Source organism: Ambystoma mexicanum, chromosome 12 (genome assembly GCF_040938575.1).
Source record: "Ambystoma mexicanum isolate Mex_15411 chromosome 12, UKY_AmexF1_1, whole genome shotgun sequence".
Taxonomy (NCBI): domain Eukaryota; kingdom Metazoa; phylum Chordata; class Amphibia; order Caudata; family Ambystomatidae; genus Ambystoma; species Ambystoma mexicanum.
In genome coordinates this window covers 285,945,621-285,961,796 of record NC_090936.1, presented here as the reverse complement: position 1 = coordinate 285,961,796, position 16,176 = coordinate 285,945,621, and the positions used below count along the sequence as shown (strand labels likewise).

The 16,176-nt window shown below is 46.0% G+C and overlaps 1 protein-coding gene across 4 annotated transcripts in view; it reads left to right on the top strand.

The window, feature by feature from the left end:
* ABCC9 (ATP binding cassette subfamily C member 9) overlaps positions 1-16,176 on the top strand; it is a 1,387,936-nt gene that overhangs the window by 958,816 nt on the left and 412,944 nt on the right. For all 4 annotated transcript variants that reach the window (XM_069628445.1, XM_069628446.1, XM_069628447.1 and 1 more), the window contains one exon: positions 10,206-10,298. In XM_069628445.1, the coding sequence (XP_069484546.1) occupies positions 10,206-10,298 (93 nt within the window). The remainder of the gene's footprint in view (positions 1-10,205; positions 10,299-16,176) is intronic.

The following is a 16,176-nucleotide window of genomic DNA, read 5'->3' as shown; positions in this document are numbered from 1 at the left end:
AAGAGTCAGAACCTCTTCCTGATCTGTTCCAGGGCAGTCCCTCAGAGAGCTCCATTGATGGTGTTGAAGTGGCCCCTCACCTGACTTCTGTTCAGCAAGATGAGGTGAGAAGTTAGCTGAGGCAATTCTCCCCCTTGTTTTCCCCAGCTCCTTGTTTGGCACCTTGGTGCAAACATGACATTGACAAAGGAGATAGTGTACCCACTAAAGGTAGGGGATACAGGATGTCAGATAAGGTGAGATCTTACATCAAGACATCGGTCAACAAAATGTTAGATCTTGGGGTGATTGAACCCTCTAGTAATCCTTGGTTCAGTCCTGTCATTCTCGTTCCAAAAGCAGGTTCCTCTGGGTTGAGGTTCTGTGTGGATTTTAGGTTTCGCTGGGTACTACAGAAACTTTATGGCAGATTATGGCACCATAGCTGCCCCTCTGACTGCTCTCACAACTCCTAAGAGTCAATTGGCCTGAGGAGTGTGGGAAGGCCTTCAATCGCTTAAAAGATTCTTTGTGCCAGGCACATGTTCTCAGGGCCCCTCACTACAAAAGACCTTATATTGTGCAGACAGATGCCTCTGACACTGGGATTGGTGCTGTATATCACTGCTAGATGAGAAAGGCAAGGATCACCCGATTTGATTCATAAGTCGCCAGCTTAAGGACAGAGAGCTCAGGTGGTCCACAGTAGAGAAAGAGTGTTTCTCTGTTGTGTGGGCAGGAAGCGGAGACCCTACCTCTATGGGACCCACTTCACTGTGCAAACTGACCATAAGCCCTTAAAGTGGCTCATGAACATGAAGGGAGAGAATCCTAAATTTTTCAAGTGGTCCATAAGCCTGCAAGGGTTTGACTTCATCACTGAGCATAGGCCAGGTGTCCAACATAGCAATGCGGATGGGTTGTCCAGAATGTTTAACCAACCTGACCAAGAAGCTCATCCAAGAGTGGATTAGTTACGCTGTCCTTGGTCTGGGAGGGGTGAATGTTAGGAAAGATTTCCGTTCATGGGACTATTTTCCCTCCAGTTTTGTAATCCCCAACTTTTAGCTGTTGCCTGACCATCCTAGCCTAACCTTTGCCAGTGAAGCCCAGCTTTCTGCTGTACTTCGCTGGGCTTTTGCTCATTTTGTTATGGGGAAACTGACATGCACTTAAGACTGTCAGTACTGGGAGACTTTGTTTCCCTTAGTCTTTCACTTTGTTGCTATTCCTTAGTAACACTTTTCAGTGCACAAAGTACCTTATAGTACAGTGCTCTGGCGTACCTTTTTCATTTTTAAGTCTCAAGACACTCTCAAAGGATCTTTGGTGAATGTCCAAGTATGCCCTAGACAGAGCTGTTGTCAGCTGTTACTTTTTATGTATTTTCAACTCTTTTCAATGGTCCATACCGTGTTTACCCCATTTGGCCTAGGACAGTGGCCAATGCCTAAAATGGCCAGGCCAGGAGGTCCTTTGTTCTGTCCTTTGGCCATCTTGTCCCTTTGCCTTCCCCAGGTTGAGCAGACCCGGGAAATTCCCTATTTGGTCATGCAGACCCCAACACAAACCGAAGCTTTCACAGGCTTCCACATGCCTTGTGTCTGTGCCTCCAGGATGTGGGCTGGAGCTGTCCAGTTATAATACACATCCTGGGTGCCAGGATGTCTGGTGTGTTGGGATGTCTGGGACCACCGTGGTCTGGGATTTGTCAACATCTGGGATGACTGTATGTGAGCAGATCTCTCATTGGTTTCTCTTTGTTTTGGCGCAAAGGAGATTTTGAATAAGAGAAGGCATCTTACACCCATTCCAGGCCGATCTTCTGCGTTCACACTGAACTTAGTAAAGGAGCCTAGTATTCAGAACTGAAGAAGCAGATCTGTGGAACCACTTGTGACCCAATGGATGGTTTGGCACCCTGAGCCCGCTGTTGTCCCGTCGGACCCCCTATTTCTGATCAAACTTAGAAGATCTGCAAGGGTGCTTCGACACATTTGAGTAATGGCACCAACTATTCTGGACACCTCCTGCTTAACCTGTAAGCGAGCCTTTTTGGAGGTGTTCCTGGACCGCCCAGTGAACTGACCAGGATCTTTGCCCTGGAACCGCCGCCGTCTCAATTTCGACTTGAGCCTTCGGAGACTGCAAGCTCTGGTTATAAGGCACTCTCCCACCAAGTTCCGCAGACACCAAGCCATACTAGGTCTGGAATTAGGAGAGTATGCCTGAACCCGAGCATACGCGGTCACTGTGTTGCCCAGCTGTGGTGACAAACTTCATGGATGCCTTGCTGCTGTGTCTCCCTTTGCCCTCAGACTCGTTGCTGTGGAACTGACCTGATTCCTTCCCCAGGAGGGGAGAAATCACCACTGTCCTGCCACAGAATCATTCCCGGTACGCAGCCTCGGAAAAATGCAGAGCCGCGCCAATGAAAAGGGGGTAAGGGAAAATAAGTGTGATGGACGGGGTGGACCAGAATCAGGTTAGTCCAGGAAGGGTGCCCAAGGGCAAGTGCTGGTTAGGGGTGATGGGGGAGACTGGTCAATGAGGGCCTGGCTCCCCTAAGACTCGTAAGGGGAATTACCAAGGGAGGGGGAGAGGGAAAGAGGAGGAGAAAAGGGAAGTCTTGAGAAGTTTCTGGAACTTAAGGTGATCGGGCTCAAGTCTGAGGGGGGCAGGGAGGTCATTCCAGAGTGTGGCTCCTGCCATGGGAAGCAATCTACCTCCCATTCTCTGCTTGGAGAAACATCTGACCAGCAGAGAGTTGGAGCTAGAGGACTGACTAACTCTATCATGGAGGTATTTAGGGAAATAAACCTGAACCCAGGCATACGCGGTCACTGTGTTGCCCAGCTGTGGTGACAAACTTCATGGATGCCTTGCTGCTGTGTCTCCCTTTGCCCTCAGACTCGTTGCTGTGGAACTGACCTGATTCCTTCCCCAGGAGGGGAGAAATCACCACTGTCCTGCCACAGAATCATTCCCGGTACGCAGCCTCAGAAAAATGCAGAGCCGCGCCAATGAAAAGGGGGTAAGGGAAAATAAGTGTGATGGACGGGGTGGACCAGAATCAGGTTAGTCCAGGAAGGGTGCCCAAGGGCAAGTGCTGGTTAGGGGTGATGGGGGAGACTGGTCAATGAGGGTCTGGCTCCCCTAAGACTCGTAAGGGGAATTACCAAGGGAGGGGGAGAGGGAAAGAGGAGGAGAAAAGGGAAGTCTTGAGAAGTTTCCGGAACTTAAGGTGATCGGGCTCAAGTCTGAGGGGGGCAGGGAGGTCATTCCAGAGTGTGGCTCCTGCCATGGGAAGCAATCTACCTCCCATTCTCTGCTTGGAGAAACATCTGACCAGCAGAGAGTTGGAGCTAGAGGACTGACTAACTCTATCATGGAGGTATTTAGGGACATAAAGCTGGATGTAGAGAGGTCCCAGGCTACAGACAGTCTTGTGGATCAAGTAGAGAGTCTTACATTTTATCCTTGTGGCCACCGGGAACCAGTGGTGAGATGTTAGGGCTGGAGAGATAAAAGCAGACTGATGGTCGTGGTGGCAGCCAGCTGATTCTGTGTGGTCGGTCAGTTGGGGGATGACCAACCTCTCCATGAGTTTGCCCAAGAAAGGGTTATTAGCGATAGGACAATTATCCGCCAGGCATGAAGGGTCTGCAGATGGCTTTTTTGGTATAGGATGCACAAGAGAGCGCTTGAGGGGTTATGGGAAGGAGTGATTGCAAAGGTTAGCCAAGGAAGGGAGATGTTATCCTTGATGGTTCTAGAAGAGCAGGGGAGCACCTGTTTGGAGGAGACTTGCATAGAGCGTACTACTCTGGTGACTTCATCTGGTGCAATGTGGAGAAGAAGGAGAGTATGGGGGACAAAGGGGAGCCGAGGGAGGAGAAAGGGTGTCGAGGGGAGCAGAAGACAGTGTGTACAGGATGTCCTGAGTTTTGGTGGAGAAGTGGGGGGTCAGTGCGGTGCAGAGGGCCTAGGAGGGAAGAGGAGAGGAGGATAGTGCAGAAGGATTGGAAAGTTCAGTGATGTAGACTTGGACATGTGCCCTCTTCTTTAAGCTGATGGCGAGAGAATAACGCCTTTGTGGTAGGCGGCAGGCCAATTTGACAGAGGATGAACCTGAGGCCTGGTATTTCCGCTCAGCAGCTTTGCGCTTGCGTTTCAAAGCTTCCAAGTCAGAGTCATACCAAGGGTTGCATTTGGTGGCATGCGTAATGCGGATCCTCAGGACAGGGGCAGGGTGTCCAGGGTTTTAGAGATGGAGAGATGGAAGTTAGCCAGAGTGGGGTCAGTATGAGAGTCGAAGGCAGGTGAGGAGCAGGGATGAAGGTGGCGGCAAATGCAGCAACTGACACACGCTTCATCGATCGAATGATGGTGAAGGAGGCTAGCAGTGTGGGAGGGGCATTGTCAGGGGACCAGGGAGCTCCAGGTGAGAGGAGAGGAGAGAGTGATCAGTCCAGGAGAGAGGAGTTCATTGAGAAGGTAAATGAGAAAGCGATGTTTGGGACAATAGCCAAGACCCTAAGTCAGAGAGGTGAAGACGGTACATGGATCCAATCTATAAAGAAGAGCAGCAGACCAAACTCCTACTTCAAGCTTTGGGGCTTGTACGCTATCAGCCCAAATCTGAATTCAGCTACCCAAACCTAATATGCAAGCTCACATGGGGCCAAGGAGTCACTCCACGTGGTGAGGAAGAGGAGCAGAAACTCTGAATCTACAGAAAGAAGCATAAACAGATTGATGAAAAAAGTGTGGGAACTCTCAAACCCCCAAGTCTGTGAGTGATTGAAAAATAAGAATATCCATCAGAAAAAAAAGATCTCATTGAATGAGAACAACAAAAGCCAGAGACTTTTTAAGGCAGTAGACTGTTTTGTGGCAGATAGTTTGTTAGCTTAGAGGCTGTGCTTTTTGAATGCAAGCGCATAGGTAGCCAGTTGCTGAGTTCTCTTTTTTCCTCAGTTGAACCACTCTGTATTGGAGAAGAGGCATATCATAACACTGAGAAGTGTTGCGTATGGAAAATCCATCCTCTGCATATGTACAGTATCCGGAGACACTTCTCTGTTGAACCCCAGAGTTGGTTACTTGGGAACGTTCCCAGTAGGTTGGAAGTAATTGTTAGGTGTCCATGATACATAACTACGTGAAAGTAGCCTAGGAGTGCGATCGGGTGACTAGAATGTGCAGGTGACATGACGGTAGCCAGACATAAAGTGCCAACTCCATGTGCAGAGCATTCCTTGAACTGTTGAATGGGAACAACCGTATGAAGGTGATTCTGTAAGATACAAGTGGACTGCCTGTCCCCAGTTGGAAACATCAAGAATCATTACATACTTGACAACATCCTGGTTCTTTGCAGTGAGTACTAATGGTCTACCAAGAGAAGAGGGATGCTGCAATTACATAGCACAATTTTCAGCAAATGCCTTCATTGCCTGATTCACACAGAGAGTTTGAAAACCTCACAAAGCTGTAGGCAAGCTCATGGAAGTTCCGACACAAGCTCATCCTGCAAGTGGATGCTGTATCTATGAAGCACCAAGCAAAGATGGCACTATTCCATTTACAAACACGCTGGGAAAGCTACTGAAAGACATGACCCACTCAGGCATCATGAAAAGGGTTGGAGCTATGGAGAGCGGGCACCAATACTGTTATCCGGCTATGTGATGGAGGATGAGATCCGGCGTGTGTGGATCTGCATAGCGGAAACCACGATAAAAGGTTGACACAAATCCCTTACCCAAAATGATTGCGGGGGTAGCAGAATCGGTGTTGCTGCTGTCTCTTTTAATGTTAGAATTAAGGTCAGCAAATCATCACATTGAAGTGTCAGAAGAATCCAAAGTTCTCACAGCTTTCATTACTCATTTTGATTCATTTCGATTTCACAGGATGCCTTTTGGCCTCAGTTCTCCAGTGCACGAGGGATGCCTTAGTCAAATGAATTAAGGAATCTTGATGAAAACGTGCGTATTCACTCTAGAATTCTCGAAACACATTCGGAAGTACTGATTTGTGTCCTAAAGACCACGGATAAGCATGAAAGCTCGTACATGTTATATGCTTCACCTGAAAGTTGTCTAATTGGGTCACACCCTGCCTAATAAAGGGGTCATCTACAAGCTGAACCTGCAGAAGGCCATCCATGTTGCCCTGCCTCTACCACTAAAGAAGAACTAGTCTCTTTCTTAGGACTGGTGGAACATTATGCAAAGTTTGCAAGAAATATTTCCACTGGCATTGAACAATTGCAAAGGTTCACAGAAAAGGGGCGTACATTGCATGGGGAAGACCAACAGGAAGAATGTGAGCAGGCCAAATGTCTAATAATACGTGCATTTCTAATACAAGAGATAATACTCTTAGAAGTGTACGACTACGAAAAGGAGTATTTTAAGTTGAGCAAGAATTGTACATATACAAAAGTGTATTAAGTAGAGCAGAAAAAATTGTGCCACAGATGATCTTAGAAACAAACTGCTTAAAGAAGCACATCATGGACATCTGGGTATCTCCATCATGGAAATGGAAATCGATACTGAGCGGGTTGTGCTGCAGTGTCCTATCTGTGCAGATTCTAATAAGACACGAGCCATTGGTAAGCATCCCTAATCCTGATCACTGTGCCCCAGGGGTCCTGGCATACCTTTGCCACTGATTTAGCTGGGCCTTAAAACATACTGGGCACTAAAGCAAGGTTTGTTTTAGTCGTGATCAACCACTGCTTCAAATAGTAGCCCAAAGTGAAGTCTACTGACTCTAATCAATTTCGTGGGGGGGATTTACTCTGGAGGAAGTGCTTCCCACAAGTTATTATTTCAGACAATGGAGTGCAACTTACCTCTGAGCAGATGTTCACTTTCTTGACAACCACAACTTTAGTATTCATCCCAAAGCAAACGGAACGGTTGAGAAGTTTAGTTAAATCATCAAGAATGGATCTACGTTACAATACTGAACACGAAAAGCTCGAGTTACAAAATTGCGAAGCCCACTTGTTTGGATTTTGTAACTGTAGCTTTTCGTATTTTGGTTGTGTGTCCCCTTTAAAGTATGCCGAGGACACCCCAGCAACCCCCAAAGTCCATAATGCGAACTAGTTGAGCGGGGCACACCCCCACAACACCCACTCACCTAGTTCAGCATTTTGGGATTCAGCTTTTTGTATCATGCCGAATGCGCAATAAAAGCACATTCAGCATTACATTTTCGGTATTTTGGGGTGAACCCATGAAGAATACCGTGAAAGCCACGTTTCACAGTGTAGCTACATGTACAGGATGCTGTCAAAAGTGTAGTGTGCTCTTACAGAACCATCCCTCATGTTTCCACGGGAGGGTCTCCTTTCGAAGTCATAAGGGGCCTTGATGGTTATTTAGAGAAAGTGACTCAGAAATGGTTGCAACACTAGATGCTCACAAGGTATACCACTGACTGGGCCGGAATCAATTTGCTGCTGCATGTACAGAAGCGGTCATTTGGCAAATCCATTGAAATCAGCCGGGTGGTCTATGGAGCTGTGGAGACCACGGATGGTCATGTGCGCTATGTAGACATACATGCCTGTCGCAGGCAAGCTACCTCTCAACAATGTAATGCAGCCATACTAGTCTCAGGTCTGGGCTGCGCTCCTTCTGCTCTTCTCTGACTCCAGTCACCTTGAGCCCTATTTATAATTATTATTATTACAATTATTGCTATTATGGTATTTATTGAGCGTTGACCTAGCCTTGGGAAGCAACGGAGCGGAACCCTGATAAGACTACACCCGTTGCAGGGTCAGACTCCAGAGCACTACCTACTATTATTTTGCAGGGAACCCCACTCCCCACCATTTAAACCATCCTACAGTTGCTAGAGAAATGCCTGATACTTCTGTGGCTGAAAGTTGGCCGGTACTCTGGAATCCGTGTTGGGTTCAAACAATACCTTACTTATCAGGGGGGAACAACCCTGTATTACTTCCCTTGCAGTTACTCTCTTACCTGGAAGTGTTGTTCGCAATCTACCTATGGATGCTTAGTTCTGTTTTCTATTATGTTGCCTCTGGTTTGCAGTATGTGTTTTCTTCGTGAGTCTGGTTAGTTTGTTCCAATTGATCTGTGCTTATAAATTAAAATGGGAAAAGTGTAGTGTCTTACCCACCTACTGCCAGCCTCTGAGCATGCAATCGAGTTTAGAGTGTTGGCAGCAGACAAGGGTTCCATAATTGTCATTTGATCCTGCCCAGAGGAAAAGCAGCTCTGCTTCTATGCTCTAAATAGATTACCTTTGTTTCATTCTTTGTAGCCCTGCTCATCCCGTTATTATAGTCTATTTAAGCCGGCCAAGGTTGTAAAATCCCTCATTAAACCTTTGTTTCACTTGTCCATGTGTTCCTCTGGGGTGGATCACTGCTCGGCTTTATGACAGTGCCTTAGACAGACCTTTACATGATAGCGAAAGCTTTCTTCTGTCAATCTGTGAGCTGAACCACTGAAAAGAGTGATATTTAACACATTTGAACCATGCCTTGCTCATCCCCAAATCCATCATTTTTTTTCTCTCTCTACTGCTGGGCAGACAAAGGTATCATCTTCGCCTGCCGTTGTCACCGCAGTAGCGAGGGGGAAAAAAACAATGAGTACTCGTATTCCATTCACCTCTGTTGGAGTAGGGTAGGAAATGGGCCCGAGCAAGACAGAGCAGTGCTTCAGCTAAATTTGTCTTTCAGGCTGTGTGTCCAGAACCAGGGCAGTCCCATCATATTACAGCCGACCGAATGCAGAATCAGACAAAACCGAACACTTGGTTTGCAGCTGAGCACTTTGGTATATATGCCTTGCAAGTTGCAGACATTTTTTTGTTAGGATAAGTATTGTGACTAATGAAAAAAAGCAGAGTCCATCCTCCATTACTCACTCAAAAGGATTTATTGCGGAGTCACTATCAAACATGTTTGAACTTTGAAACTGTGAGCATGTTTATGGTTCCAAAATGATCTTTGCTTTTATGCAAATGATCAGGCTTGAGTTCTATGAAGGGACACTCTGTTGCATGACCTGGATTGGTGCCACGGCTCTCAGCACCACCCCCTACTCCTCAAAGTCCAACCCCCAGGGAGGGGAGGGTTCTCCCAGTATATTTATTTCTATTTCCAGCACTGTTGATAACCTGCTGTGTTTGTCGTATAACTGGTAAAGAACTCATTCTCAGGCCATAGCACCTTTGCTGTTCTGCACAGCCTATTAGGTTACTTGGAATCGGGCATTATCTGCAAGTGAAATGCCCATTTTCTGAGGCAGCGTTGTACCGCATGGTCTTGCTGCCACTCTGTTTTCTGCTCCATTCGTTCATTGCTCTGTGTTAAGTTTGAGTTCAACCAACAATTGCCAGCAAGTGGATTAGGAAGTGGTCCGTTTAGGACATTCTCACAATTTGTCAAAATAAAGAAAAACATCATGATGTGGCTATTTAAGAGAACATTCACCTAGACATATATGTGATGCCAGAGAGACAAGAATCCCAAGGTCCCTCTCCTAAACACTTACAATCTAAGCCAATAAACACAGACTTTACCCCACCAAAATGGTTTTAGAACTGGCTGACATGAAGTCAGACACCTAAACACAGTATTAAGCATGGAATATGAAACAGTGTTTTTTAATATGTGTAACATGTATGCATGTACTGTGCATAAATACTGCACTTCCCACATTTACCCTTCTCAATAAAAGCTTGTCTTTCTCACCTGTCGTTCCCATCGCCCTTTCCCCGAGCAGCAATGCTTAGCAACAATGCATGCAATTTGCCACGAGACAAAACAACAATATAATACATGTGTGTGTGTGTGTGGTATGAATTGCCTATTTTTGTTGCGAGTATGGGTTTTCCTTGCAGTGATATTGTGTTCAATGCTGCCCATGTTTAGCATCAGCAGAAGACCAGTAGATGGTTTTGTCTCAGACAAGCCATCTGGCTAACACTGCACATGGACATGCACAGTCAGAGAGACTTTGCTAGCTGTTACTCTGTGGCACACATGCCATCATCGTTACCACTATTCTGCGAGCTCGATTATGGTTTCACCGTCTTTTCTTTTTTGATTAGATGCTACAAACTAAACCTAAACCTCACTCGGTAATGAAAAAAAAATCATATAACTTATAATGTTGAAAATACTCTTTCATTCTCCCCTCTTTGTTTTTTTTTAAATGCAGAGATCTTCAAGAACTTGATGACAGCACGCAGTTGCCCTTACTTTGTCATTTTTCGGAAACAGCTGAAGGCCTTACTACGATTCGAGCGTTTAGGTGAGTAATGACTGTACCCTTGTCTTTTCAAACATATTTCAAGATCACCTAATTGAATCATAAAATATCAAGGCTGGTAAACTCCATGGAAGTCACGAGGACCGGTTTCGAGGATCATTTGTGGATATGGAAGCTCTAGATGTTGGCAAAACACGTACAGCAGTGTTCAGAACATGTGTCTCTCCAGATGGTTTGGCCTATACATCCCCACCCTAACCAGTATAACCAATGGCAAGGCTCATGGGTGTTGTAGTTCAGAACCTCTGAAGAGCCACACGTTTCAGACCCCTGATCAGTGGTGCAAAGACCATTGGGCATATTGAGCATAGCCCCCCACCCGACATTTTGGGTTATGCTGACTTGACCTGACTGACCTACAGAGCAATGGCAGGACAGGACACAGGCATTGAGCGGTAGTGCCAGCTGCACAATTAACACAAGTCAGCAATTACTAATGTAAAGTGTTTCGTTGTTAACACTTGCATCTGTATACATACATTTTTTGGTCATTGAAATCGTGATGGGGTGTTAGCACTTGCATATCAGGGGACTGATTGGAAGGGTAGGGAGGCCAGGAGACAGCTCCTGATCACAGCAGTACTTAAGTGTGTGGTTCCAGACGTGAAGGAGAGAGTGAACCGCATACAACATTGAAGTTGCACCAGAATAGTCTCATTAGAATCTGCAAAGAAGTTAGATGCCCCCACAGAAGTAAGTCTGTCCCTCCCCCACAGTCACTGAAGTTAGCTCCTCTCCCGATATTTGATGGGTTAGCTCCTCCGAAAATGTTAGTCTAGTAAGGGTTGTCCAACTCCAGGCCTCAAGGGCCGGATCCAATTTGAATTGTCAGGATGTCCCTCATTAATATTCATGAGATACATTTGGATACAATGATTCTAAATGTATGCACATTTTAGCTCATGAATATTAATGAGGAATAGCCTGAAAACCTGTCAGGATTCTGGCCCTCGAGGCCTGGAGTCGGGCAACCTTCTAGTTGTACAGTCTTTTTGCTTTGACTGTGCCTTAAGTTCTTTGCTGCAAAATCTCATTCTTTGATACGCAAACAAAACATTTCTCTGTTATGTGGAAGTCCTGAAGTGCTGCCACTTTACTCCATTTAGACTATTTAACTAATCGGTTATTTGTTAACTCTCATATTGCCATGTGTACTTCTTAGTAATGCGGTGCACTCATGCTGCACAATTTGGGCAACCAAAAATTGCTACTAACAGCATTATCCCCAACTCCTTGTACTAGCGCGTCATATGAGGTTGTTCAGATCATTGATTAGCTATGTTTATATTTGAACAACTATGGCTGCAATGGCTGGTTTCATGGCATGATGATAGTGGTAGAAAAATGCTTACAATATTTCCATGATATGATATGATATCATAGGGTATTCATAACGGTCTTGATACCCAGAGGTTTCATATCACGGACCCGGGGAATAAAACCCATGTTGCTCCGTGCCGTCTTTTTTCCAAGGGGAGCACGTTGCCGCTGAGCTATCCTCCCTGGAGCATGCATATAATACAATTCCTATTACATGTGGTGTGCAGATATGGGGATTCATTAACACAAGAGTGCCCCCTGCGCACCCTCAATTTCTGCTGGCTGCGTTGTAAGTGCTGCTCTTTAGTATAACTGAATATGCCGCAACACTTCTTTTGTAATACTGAATGTGTGTCCACTTCCTTAGTGGGCTCATACACAATGGGTAATCTTCAAATTAGGGAAATTATGGCCTGAGAACATGATTTGTATTATGGTGTGAGTGTGTGTGTCTATGTGCGTGTGTGTGTGGCAAACACGCACACTGCACTCAAATTGAAAGGGGACACGTGGGCCCTATCGACCGTGCCCATTGCACTTTGGGAATGCAATTAGAGAATACCACAAAATGGGAGTGGGCATGACCCCTTTCAATATTTGGTTAGGTTTGACCCAGAGCTGGCTCTCTATGTGGCACTGCTATGATGTTTGTGTCAAATCCACATGTCCCCTTGGTGCTGTGCCCACTCGAAGAAGCAGGATTTTTAGCTGATGGGGTCACAAAATCTACCTGGCACATCCTGTGTACGTTGCACCAGATGCAACCTGGGAATTAAGTAATTATGCCCATAGTGCTAACAATATATTTAGACCCCAACAAATCCCCTGCTCGAAGCATTGTCAATCGGTCAGGGGGCAATTGTCTTTTAATCATTCTTGAAAAATAATGGAATGATTTGGAAAAGTACCAAGCACATCTACCGACAAACAATAAAGTCTAGTAACATTTACGAATAACCCACACATTTACAACCTATCTCCACTGTAGCTCACTATGTGTACATGTCTGTCATACATAGTAGTTGTATATATGCTACAAATCTGTCTAGATTTGACTAAGATTTAGACCGATCACCCCAGACCTACTTATGGTTGTACCCCTGAAACATATTGGCAGGTCCATGCCTTAGATCGTGCTGCACAGCTCGAGTGATCGTAAGATATGCATTGGACTTATTCACCAGGATGATATCTTGAAGATTAGGCTGTAATACCAGTCACATGGACCCTGCATATTTGATTCTCAGTGCACTAACCATAGGATAATGATGGAGCAGAGCTTAGGAAAGTAATTGTAGGGAAGTTACCCTTCTGGATGAGGCACTGTAATTGTCATTGTAATTGTAGTCGAAATGTATGTAGCACTCTTAGGGAGAATTCTCAGAAATGTGCTTATTTCCCTTCACCTTAGAGACCCCCAGTAACTTTGCTGGATTTTGAGGACTTGTTTTTTCCCCTGGAGAGAGTGTGAGCCTTTTTCCCACTCTCTCAGGTATTTTGATGTGTGTTTTACTCTTGTGCTCTTTGGTTATGGAGTTTTAGATAAGCCCGTGCGTGCAAAGGGTGTCCTCAGGAGTACCTGCTGTTGTGCTGTGGCTTCGTGGGAGAATTTATACATCAGCTGTTCCTCAGAAAGCAAGTGAAATTGACTGTGCAAGAAGAAGCGCAGTCGTGCTATTATGCCCCGCCCCCATAAGCCCCGTCTCCTTTTTGCCCCGAGCTCCGCCTGGCAGGAAGTGGGCCTAGAAAAGATATTCCCAGGCACCCTTGCGGCGCTAAGCCGTGCGTGCAAAGGGTGTCCTCAGGAGTACCTGCTGTTGTGCTGTGGCTGCGTGGGAGAATCTATACATCAGCTGTTTCTCAGAAAGCGAATGAAATTGACTGTGAATGAAGAAGCGCCGTTGCGTTTTTAAGCCCCACCCCCTTTAAGCCCTGCCCCCTTTTGCCCCGAGCTCCACCTGGCAGGAAGTGGGCCTAGAAAAGCTCTTCCCAGGCACCCTTGCGGCACTAAGCCTGTGCCTGCAAAGGGCATCCTCAGGAGTACCTGCTGTTGTGCTGTTTGGCTGCTTGCTGTGGCTTTGCCAGCCACCTAACCTCACATCCTAAAACAGCTGGTCACTACCAGGAGGGAAGCTGAGAGAGGAGCTGCACGACAAAATGAAGTCTGTGCCCGTGGTGGCCTCAATCGCGACTCTTAGAATTTGTCTTCAGTTAAGACAACGTTTCACTTTACTCCCGGAAGGTGAGGGCAACCCTGCTCTTTCTCCGAGAACGATGCAAAAGGATCTGCCTATGCTTAAACAGGCACGTTTACCCTATAGTACAAAGAAGAGAAAGAGCCTCTCAGTGGGGGCCGATCTGTCAACTGAAAAGAGCTCATTGGTGACTCTGGAAGTGGAGGGCAACTCAGCCTCTGCCGCTCAACTCGCTCATCTCCATAATGACTGCCTTACTCCAATGTCAGTGGAGAGTGCTAGTCTGCCGGCCTCGGACCCTGACATTATCCAAGCGGCTGAAGCATGCCCGCTCGTGGGGAGCATCGGAGAGCTTCAGGCAAGTCATGTGGGGGGAAAAAGGCCAGACGGATTGTATTATTCTCCCTACTGAGCATGATACCTGCTTGGGTCTAATAAAACCGGAACTCTGTGAGACCCCCGATAACCTGTCAAACAGGTGAAGGCCGGATAAAGAGAATCTGAACTCAGACCTTTTGGAAACATCCAGAACAACCGAGGCTGGTCACCCAAATGATCCCCCATAGGGAGACCCCCAATCTCCCAACTAGAGTTTTGGGGGTCAAGCGACAGGTCAGAATGTGAAATCTGTAACTGTTTTTGATTTGACTCCCCCGACCCGGGAAGGGTCGCCTTTGCCTGTTAAGGCACCGAATGAATGTCTTTTGAGCAATACGATTGGAAGTAAGCTAGGGGCGGAATTCGCGACACTCAGTCCAGATTCCGATAGAACAAAGATACCATCCAATCATATCCCATGGGCTTCTGCATCTGCAGAGGCCTTATGGGAAAATGTCGACCCGTGGGACCCGACTGAGCTTGGCAACCTGGACAAAGCCCTCCAGGGCCTTAAGACCACCAAGGGGAAAATGTTGCACCAAATAACCCCAACAGGAACTGATCCAACAGGGTTCGACATTTTTCTGCCATTCAAGGAAGACCACCAAAATCAAGGAAACAGAGGTAGAAGCTATCAAGTGAGCAAACAGCACAATGTAATGCCTAAGACTAATGAAAATCTAGGCAGGGAGGGAAGTTATAGCTTCTGCCCCATCCAGGAATTGACAACGGAAATACCCGATTTTGGTTGGAGTCATGATCAAGTACGGACGACCGTTGAGAGAACGAGATTCTCAGGAGGTTTACGAAATAACGTATACCCAAACTCGCTAGGAACTAGCCAGAGCAACTTTATTCTGGCGAATAAAATCACGGAAGACATAACGATTTTAACAGGGAAAATTTAAAGGTAGAAAAGGAAAAGCTTCTCCTTCATAAATGAAAAAATAGCTCCCCTAGACAAAGACCATGTGAAAGGGATATCTTCCAATGAGGACCCAGTCATGACTCCCATTATGCCCCAAGGGAAACAATCCTCAACTAAAATGACCCAAACATCAGCTTGCGACAATAATAGCCTATCCCAAGCTGAGCTGATTAAAGAGCAATTGACCCAAATAATTAATGAAGTCTGGAAAACTGAAAGAAAAATGGATACCGACCACATTCAAAAATTAATTATGACGTCATTGAACATCACGCTTGCTCCATTTCTAAAGCTCTATGAGGTGATAAAAGACTCTCTCCAAGAAGTTGCCAGCACTAATGCACAAATCAAAGTGGCAAATCTGAAAATGGAAACCTCCTTACAGAGCTTGGACACCCGCATAAAAAAGCAAGCGGAGCAATCGCAACTCTGGCAAAGTCGCCTCAGTGACTTAGTGAGAAGAGACGCAACTGATAAATCATTACTAATGGAGGCATTCCTTGAGGACTGCAAATGGATGAGGTCTGTTTATAAACAGAAAAACGACCTGGACCCCAGAGGAGAGAATGTAAAGGGAGGAACTGGGCGAATGAAATTGATTCAAGGGGATAAAAGACACCCCAAACACAAAGATAACCCACTGGAAGAGGTAATTCTGATCTCCCCTTTAAAGATAATTGATGAAAGAAGTGTTCCTGCATCGAAACTGGAGCAATCAAACTTTGCCATTTTTTCTGGCGGCAATTCAAACAGCCAGGACTTGCTGAATGGAAAGAGGGCACCCAAGAAAAAGCAAGAAAAAGGAAAAAAATCAAAGAATGAAACCCGAACACGGAAAGTAAATGGCTCGAGAGCCTTCCTGAGGAATCTAAGAACGCCACCCAAAAGAGAAAGTTCACAGTGCGCAAAGAAACCTAGAAGAGAACTGATTATGATAGTGTTGGAGACGTCGATGGACGAAAGGGAAACGGAAGCCAAAGAACAGGGGCAATAGAGGATGAAGAATGGGACGAGACGGAGAAAACCGCAGATCTAAGTG